At 37.9% G+C, this 9597-nt stretch overlaps 1 protein-coding gene across 2 annotated transcripts in view; it reads right to left on the bottom strand.

Moving 5' to 3' along the window:
- Positions 1 to 9506, bottom strand: part of LOC144433867 (uncharacterized) — a 34081-nt gene extending 24575 nt beyond the window's left edge. For both annotated transcript variants that reach the window (XM_078122256.1, XM_078122255.1), the window contains exon 1: positions 9360 to 9506. In XM_078122256.1, coding sequence (XP_077978382.1) covers positions 9360 to 9420 — 61 coding nt within the window. In that variant the 5' untranslated portion in view covers positions 9421 to 9506. The remainder of the gene's footprint in view (positions 1 to 9359) is intronic.
- Positions 9507 to 9597: the final 91 nt, after the last annotated feature.

A 9597-nucleotide genomic window follows, 5' to 3' on the forward strand; every position in this document is an offset into this window, starting at 1 on the left:
TTTGCCCAATATCTCAAACGAAAACGTCGTTTCACTAAAGGCATACCTACTTCTAGTACTGCTACTATGTATACACATACACTCTAGTACAGTGTATTTTAGCCTGCGTTTTATTTTTAGATTCGTCTTTCTTCAAAATAAACTTGAACCTAGCTAGGAATGATTTTTGCGGTGGACAATCTTCATGTATTTTGACATTGATAGGACGTGTTTAAAACATCAAATCTAAAACGGAATGCTATTTTCAAATGGAAACTAACACTCACTAGCAAAGGACTTCCCTTCGATCACGCCCCCACGTGGTGAATCAGAGAAAACTGGTATGTAACTTATTGTTTTCTAGGAGATGATTCCCGGTCTTGTACTAGTATCTGAATTAATAATTTCAATATTTGACTTCCGTCTCTATCCTACCCCTGATAACTACCCTTGATAATCTAACTACAAAAATAACATTTCATGAAATCGTGTACATAACTATAATATATTCATGTTTTTTAAAGATATACGCACATTTTTCAACATGTTTAACTAGGGTCAAAGTCGATGATAAATAATTTCTAAACATATCGGCAAATATTTTACTAGGAAGTTTTAGTTCCCGGATGTCAACAATAACTTTTAATTGGTGAACAGAATGATACTTGTAAGACTGAAACAAGGAAACGTAATGTACAACAAAGAAAAAACACTGCCAATACAAGAACTCTACGTGTTTTTATACGGTCGTTTAAAATGTTGATTACTTCATTTTAGCGTGATTTTATCAGTGGACCCGAGGATTGGATAGGGTCATCTATTGTGCATGCGTTTTCCTATAGATCTACAGAACAACAATCATAAAGTTAAATCCAAAATCGAACTGGCAGAAGCAAAGGTTTCCGAAATCTGTATTTTTTTTCACTGGTTTGACAAACTCAAGTCTCATGTCTTTGTATTATAACATCATACAGATTCGTTAGCCTGATATATCAAAATACCAGGTGCCACTTTAATACTTGACCAATTTGTTCATATGTGCCATGTTTATAGATCTATAAAAGTTCAACCAAATTGTTGTCGTATGTTTTATGATCAGTTGCGTCTAATATGTATGACAATACACGACTTATCCTATTTTTAATAAATGGTGGCCTCCCCCCCATGCCCCCCCCCTGCTTACTTTTGTCCGTTGCCTAAATGGGGATTTCCCTACCGAGTCCCAAACCAATTACTAACAACCCAGTGACTTTCAGTATTGTATGGAGTCGAAGTGAATGACGTCACGCTCTGCCATTTTGTTATTGCTGTGTTTGTCTGACCATTCAAACTTCCAAATGTTCTACGTCACAAAGGGATGTGTACACTTACTTGTATTGTCTGCAATATGCTTTCAGACACTTTCTTTGTAGGTGATGTACATTCATTGACTAGGAATTGCGCTAAAAGTAAAATACACATAAATATGACGCACGTGGGTTTATCCCAAGAGTGAATCCTGACTACTTTCTTACAGACGTACCTGCGACACGAACCACACACAAATTTGGTCTAACCTAATGGTTTACCTCAACACTTTTTGCAAACCTGGTTGACAATTCGATTATTTAGATACACATAGTAACATTTGCAAGGATGTCACTGTCATCTTATCTACTACCATTATGTCAAGAAACGTGAAGACGCTTGCAGTTTGTCATAAGATTGAAAACCAAGCGGCTTTTCAAAACAACAACAACAACAACAACAACAACAACCCATCGAGTATTATATAAAATTGTACTTACCAGTGATCCCAATAATAGCATACTTTTGTCACTCACATTTATGTCATGCACGCTAGCTTGATTTTAGTATTATTTAAATGTAACAGGGTGAGAAGATGGATTTCTGGAATATTCAGTAAAATTTTTATAATGATCAATAGAAACGATAATACATATTGCCTATAAGCTTAATGGGTCTTGCAATGGAATCAATATAAAAGAAATAATGTTCCTTGTTTTTTCGATAAACCAAAATATATGCTAAGAATCACTCTCAAATTAACCACTTGCACATCAAGTACACTAAATGTCACACTCAAATTAACCACAGCCACGTCAATTCTATACTAAATGCCACGGTGACTCTCAAATTAACCACTTGCGCTTCGATTCTATACTAAATGTCACTCTCAAATTAACCAATGGCACATCAATTCTACACTAAATGTCACTCTCAAATTAACAACTGGTACTTCAATTTGAATAGATCCCTGTGAGGCTGTGTATGGAGGTACATTGTATCTTCTACCTCCAAGGTAAATTACTGTGTCTTTTGTTATAATTTTAAATCAAGTTGCCTCTCTTTTTTAGCCCCCGTCGGACGAAGTCCGAGGCGGGGGCTTTATAAATTGGGTTCTGTCCGTGCGTGTGTGCATCCGTCCGTGCGTCCGTCCGTGCATGCATGCATGCGTGTGTCCGTCCTCAGCCATATCTCGGACAATCATGGACCGATTCCTTCCAAAATTGGTACATTCATAATTAGATATGAGTTACATATGCACGCTGATTTTCTTTTGGATGCGATGTGGTTTAGCTGATTTACAAACATTTAAAATATTTCACATGTCTGTAACAATAATTTGTAGAGTAAATTGTACATGTGTATGAACATGGGTTCAGAATTGCAATCATCGAATTCAAATTTAGATTATCGAATTCAAATTCAGATTAGATTCGGATGTTTGTAAGAGTGACTTGTGTTTTTTATATCTGCATCGATAAAAGGTAAGGAGAATTATTATTCTTTATTGTCAATGTGCTTTGGATAATTATTAATCTTTATTGTCAATGCGCTTTTCATTACATACAATGCATTTCATGCTGTGCCAATCATAATTGTACATTTGTGGTAAATGGTATGTGTGTAAATAAAGCTTTTGAATGAAAGTTGTAAGCGCAAGTATGCATATTTGTTTATCAAAATCATCAAATATGGCCGGAAAACGGTTTATTGTACTTTTTGAGAATTATTTGGTCCCTATCCAATTCGTCTAATATATGAATATGTCTAATAGTGTGAATCCAAATCTGAGAATATTGTGCAAGATCGCCAACGTTATCATCCAAAAAGAGGCTGATGACGTATGTGCTTTAGATTTCATTCATGAATTGTAGTGCTCGCACAAAATTTCTTCCATTCTCCACGATACAGTAGATTCCGTTGTAAGTTTAACCCTACATTATCAGTGTTCTCCACGAGGGGTTTTTGAGGGGCGCACCGCCCCTCTGTTTGCGTTCAGCGCCCCTTTGTTTTGATGTGAACGTCTTCAAGAGATTCTATTCAATGCCGTTAATGAAGGAAGTGAACAGCGACACTGCGTCTATCATCATTTATGAACTTATTTATCGCCTTGATTATAACAATGGTAGCCGAAACAAAAACAGTAAATGTAGTACCGTCGTAAAGTAGAAGACGGTATGTTGGTAGTTTCTATGGCCGGGTATATCAAACCGGTAATTTCCAAGCCTTCCCGTATACGTAATACAGTACGCATACGATGTACGATGTCACGGCAATTTTCGCATTGTATCGATAAATACGAACAAAATCCTAAAATTTATACATGTTCTTTAGAAATAACTACTCCGGTACGGTTCCATGGTAAAATTTATGTCCTAAATGATCACGTTTGGATGTGAATCGCGATCGTAGTACCACGAGGTAGCTCCAATGTGGCAGCCATGTTTGTTACTGCACATTTGCACTGAACGTATTCGGTTATTCTTAGCCCAAATTCGTCACATTAAAAATGTACGTATTTCCGGCAAATTTGGATGAAAAATCATTTTCCATTCATGAAAATTAAAAGGATATCAAATTTTAGAGAAATAAAGGGAAATGAATTGTTTTCAATTAATTTTTATGAATGACATGCACCAGATTCAGTAATCAAAAATTGGGGTGAACCTTGATGTATACTACCAATAATTGCAAATTTACCAGGGCAAGTCTGTTTTGGTGTTGGAGGACCTGGGTTTGTTTCTATATCACCTCCAAGCAGGAGCAACATCCTGGTGTAATAATTATAATACAAGTAAAGGTGAAGAATACAAGCGCAGCAGAAGGACAATATCTTTGTTAATTTTACATTGATCATGTAGTGCACAGAATAAAAACTTCCTACAGACTGCCTGTATTGTTGGACACACATTCCCATGATTGTTTTATTGCTAATACCTAGTCAGTAATTTGAAATATAAACTAAGACAATTGAACTTTCTATTTCTAGTTCTTTCAAGTGTTTGTATCCTTGGTACAACTTATATTGTAGTGAGTTCTAGGACAAGTTTCTAATAATGTATGTACTGTCCTATCACCTGTCTTTTATTTTATGTATGTACTGTCCTATCACCTGTCTTTTATTTTATGTATGTACTGTCCTATCACATGTGTTTTATTAGATTTTGGTTGTTGTCTTTGCTTTTGTTCTCTTTGTGTTCTCTAGTTCTCTAGTGGTCTATGTTCAGACCAGCAGTTAATTTGGGACGGTGCCCAAATCCTACTTTAACCTCCTCAACTGAAGAGTGTTCTCGGGTTCTGAGAACTATGTTATTGTATTTATGTCTGTTGTGCAAGGTGTGTGCCTTTGTTGTGTCTGTATGCTTGTAAACCAGTACAGGATCCAACAATTTACTCCTACCACTGATATTGAATTTCATAAAATGGAGAGTGTATTTGAGAGTGCTCTAGAAATTTCATCCCAGTGTATTCTTATAGTGAAAGACTATGGTATGGCATTATTTACTCAAGATGACCAGTTCCACTTGTTCGATCCTCATAGCAGAAATGATCAAGGTTATTCAATGCCTGATGGACATGCAGTTCTTATCATTTTCAAGACAATACATGATCTCTGTACCCATTTAAGACAACTAACATCAATATTGACTGAGGATTCTCTTGCAAGTGTGGCTTTTGAAATTACTCCTACACTAGTCTATACAACAAATAGTCCAAGTGATTCCTTTAACCTTACAGCACATTATGGGATATGTTCATCTGCCATCATAACATGTACAACTGAAGAAAAGTATATACATAAGACGAAACAAACACTTAAAGTTGATAATAAAAAAAAATTCTCAAAAACAGAAAGATCATGTGCGCGTAAAATTAATGTCGCGAACCCTGATTTAAAGGAAGTACAAATGTATTCAACAGAGCAAGACACATTAACACAATATACTAGTGAAACAGCTTCATGTAGCGTCAAAAGCATGCCACAGGTGTGTAAAACAGACCAATTACAAAGAACTGTTTCACAACCTTTGTCATGTGTACTTAAAATTAATGTCACAAAACCTCATTTAAAAAAGGTACAGATATATTCAACAAAACAACAAACATTAACTCACAAAAACACTTGTGAGATAGCTACATATAGAGTCCATAGCATGACACAGGTGTGTAAATCAGACAAATTACAAAGAACTGTTTCACAAACAAGTTATCAGCACAGTGATAATGATTGTAAAATCATTAGTGATTCTGCACCAGTTACACATTATTATCATCCAATTGACAAATCATGGCAATTTGCAAAAGCAATACTGTTTTCTTTGTCCCCACCAAAACACACTTTATTTTTTTTTTGGGCTAGGACTTTAAGTCTCAAACATCCACTGCGGGGGCTGTGTCATCTTTGATGGCTTGTTCTTTCTTGAATTTTCCGGTCTCACTCTAAACTTCACCAACGCCCGTGATACAGGTGAGTAACTTCTACTTCAATAACGACGATATAGATTTTAGAAGACAAACATGTCATAGTTTTATGACTATTTCCGCTAAAGCAATAGCCAAACGAGATATTACTGTATCTTCATATGACACAATAACTGACGTCATGTTGACTATTCCCGCTAAAGCAATACGCGCGGGTATTTAGGCCAAAGATCGACATGTTTGTCTTCTAAAATCATGAAAATACCGACGGTATTAATATAACGTAGAAGTTACTCACATGTCTGGGCGCAGACATTTGGCACCGTACTGCACTAAACGTCATCGCCACGCATGCGCTCTAAAAGAACATCGTGATTTGGTTCAGCAGTCACCGTACACGCGGTGAGGAATTTGCCACAATTAACCAAAATTATCAAACATGCTAGATAATTGGCTCACGGCTACGAATGGCAAAACATCTCCCTAAAAGTTGCCCGCACACGAGAGGAATCGGCGAAAGGGTATTGTCAAGAGTGAAATTTTGCTCAGCTGATTCACCTCGTGAGCGCCAGGCTAAAAAAAAACATTATCTTAGGGAAGAGGTCCATTTCAAGTTGCCGGTACCGCGGGCGGTTCCCGCGGGAAACACACCTTTACCGCGGTAACAGCGGTACCGGGTTCAGCTGTCAGTAATGAGCTTGTATGTACACGGGAAACCGACGATACCGGGACCACGACATTATCTCCATAGTCTTTTGTGTGGCATGTCCTTTGATTATTCCGACAACACCTAAATTCATTGTTCATGAGAGAACAATAGATCGCAAACATGTCGCACACGATGCTATTCGGAGATGTTTTGCAGGTCCGATGATTTGTCGCATGTTTTTTTTTTCCGAATTCAGTAGACCACCGAACTCAATGGGGACATGGGTGACGTTCAGACACTGAGATTGATGTTCAAAACTGACACAACTTAAACAGGTACCGACATGAACCCTCACGTCACAGTATCGATAAATGATTAAAATAATAATGCCCACTCGCCAAATCGTAAAATGCGAATAAAATCTGCAATTTGCAAGAAGATTTTGGACTCAATTAGTCAAACTTGCGAGGACACTTCTGCGACACCAGAAAGTCTATAAGCAATGGCGCGGCGTGTTCATCGATACGAAAATGTGGCGATCAGATCTGTTCACACTTGTAGCTACGTCATGATTACTTCAAGGTCGGTCAGGGGTCATGTTACGTCCCCCTTGCCATGTGCGCTTGGTAAAAGGAAATGAAAACTGCCCTTATAATAAAACGTAACTGCTTTACTTTAGGTTGTACATACTTCAGAAAGGAATATCTGAAAAATCATGAGGTAACACGAGACCAAAACGTCGCGGCCATGGCCACCCGAAGACTTTGTGTATGAAATAGTTGCACATTTCGACTGACATATTTTTGTACATGCCTTTTTTTCTACTCGCGTGTACATGTACATCATTTGTGTCTAATACTGTTTTATTGTCATAACTATTTGATTTCGGTCACACCTCTCAACTAAAGACTAATTGTTGTCACCATAGACTGGACAATTAATAAGTCGTTTACAACCTCTTACTACATTTGATGCTTTTATAGACAAATGTGCAATATGACGTAATTCGTAGCTTTTCTTTAAAATACGAGCCAATGATAGTGTACGAAGAAAGTGTGAACGTTTCATCGGTCACGATGTATAGTAAGCATTACGGATTTCATATTCACTGTCAGAACTGTATACAATAGAAAAATGTATAAATATAACCAGGACAAAAGACTAGTGACACTATGATACTGGTTTTTATTCACAGCATTTTTATTCATTTAATTCAAAGTCCTACCCTTTCGATGAACCCGCTCAGCATTTGACCCACTTGCACGGAGTTATCGTATTTTTAACAAAGCCTGCTGTTCCACTATTCGATCACACTGCATGCACGCTGCGATCGAAGAATGAAAGCAGTTGTGTCTGACTTTTCGTCACAAATTGATTACATGTTCCAATAAACTTGATTCGTATGGCAATGTTTATTCTTGACTCGAAATCGTCTGATGATTTTTAACGTACGTCGCAGTTAACCAATTGTAACATTACTTGCAGTGAATTTATAAAACCTCTTTGTACACCGGCGTGGGCGTTACTTGTCAAGCGACAGTGATTAATCGGGCGATCAGCCAATCAGGTGTCCTCAATCTTCCCGCTTCAAAATCCAGGGAGCTGAGAATATGAGAAATACCATCCGGGTAATGAAAAGTCCATACCCAGAGTATATTAGACAGACATGGTAATAAAAAGTCAACATCCGGAGTATATTTGACTGTGTGCGCAATATACTCCAACAGGAAGAAGTTTGTAACGCGAGTTTGTTATCAACCAGAAAGAGCTGTCAAAATGAATGATCGATGGTGGCGAAAGCCCAACGAAATAAACGTCAATAGCTTGTGTGTGTGAACCTTTCAGTAGCTAAACATGTCTTGTCGAAAGCGACGTTTCGCTCAGTTTACATTTATGAACATGGAGAGTGCAGAGAGTATCCAACTTCATTGATGTATGTAATTCTGACTCCAATGTCAAAAATATCCTCTGAGATAATGCACAGTACAGCAGACACTGTATTTGAGAACTTGTAGTGTGAAGTGAGTGTCTAATTTTGTTTGTGTATGTGTATTAGCTAGAGTGTATACATAGCCCGGAAGATATGCAGACATGCACGATGGCGCAGACACTGTTATTATTATTGTTGTGGTGGCATGATAGCAGTGTATGAGTTATCTCCGGAGTATATTGGATTTCGAAACTCAATACACAACAAAGGAAATTAGCCGGTGTACAAAACAGATACAATCCGACCAATATGCGCCTCGCTACCGCTCGACGCATATTGGTCGGATTGTATCTGTTACTTGTATTGACGGAAGAAACCGAGGTTCCCGCGGTTCCCGCGGGACCGACCAGAAACAACGATCTGATTAATATTCAGGTACCCCATTCACACTGAATTCATTATGCCATGTCAAGCGGTAATGAGTTTCTCATGAATATGCACGGTAACAAAGCGGTAAAACCGCCGGCGGTACGGGAGGGTTTGGATTCCCGCGGGAACCGCCTGCGGTACCGGCAACTTGAAATGGACTTCTTCCCTTATCGTATCTTATTACGAAAGTCTGGTGGTACGAAACCATTTCACTTTCTACAGGCTAGCTAGCTAGGAAGTCATTGAATCTCATCGCAGTAGATGCATGGAGGTTGCAGTGTGTTTGAGGAAGAAACAACATTAATTTTGTGTCATTCTGGTGTCATTGTAACAATTTCATTAAAATGACAACAACCATTCACATGCGAATTTTTAAGCTTTCGAACCTAACGAGGTAATATTTAATGAACAATGGCATTTTCAAACTGTAATGGCCATTAGAGGTTTCACTAAAAGTTATACCTGATTCCATCTACAGGCGTTGCACACAGTCACAGAAATCTTACATAGCGTTTTTATTTGTTCGTTTTCACAAACGACAACGATCGATACAACCTGACGTCCATTCTTGTATATCCGGGTAGGCTACACTGACGTAGAAACACGTAAAAAGTGAAAGCCTTGTCACAAAATAGTTATTTTATTTTATACTTTTTTCCTTACCTTGATAAAGCTGGACTGTTAAATACAAGATCAAAATAAAGCTGTCTTTAAGACGTTGCATTGTTGACGCTGTAGACTGGTTCAGGGAAGTATGTGACCAACTATTGTGACGCACTGTAAACACTATCAATGTCTTTCAGGAACTGTATCTCGTCTGCTCAATTCAAAGTAGAGTGCAAACGTAAACTTCCATTGACCTTTCAACTTGTGTCTGAGGTCAGAAGAAGCTTGGCGCTGT

This window comes from Glandiceps talaboti, chromosome 4 (assembly GCF_964340395.1).
Source record: "Glandiceps talaboti chromosome 4, keGlaTala1.1, whole genome shotgun sequence".
NCBI classification, from domain to species: domain Eukaryota; kingdom Metazoa; phylum Hemichordata; class Enteropneusta; family Spengelidae; genus Glandiceps; species Glandiceps talaboti.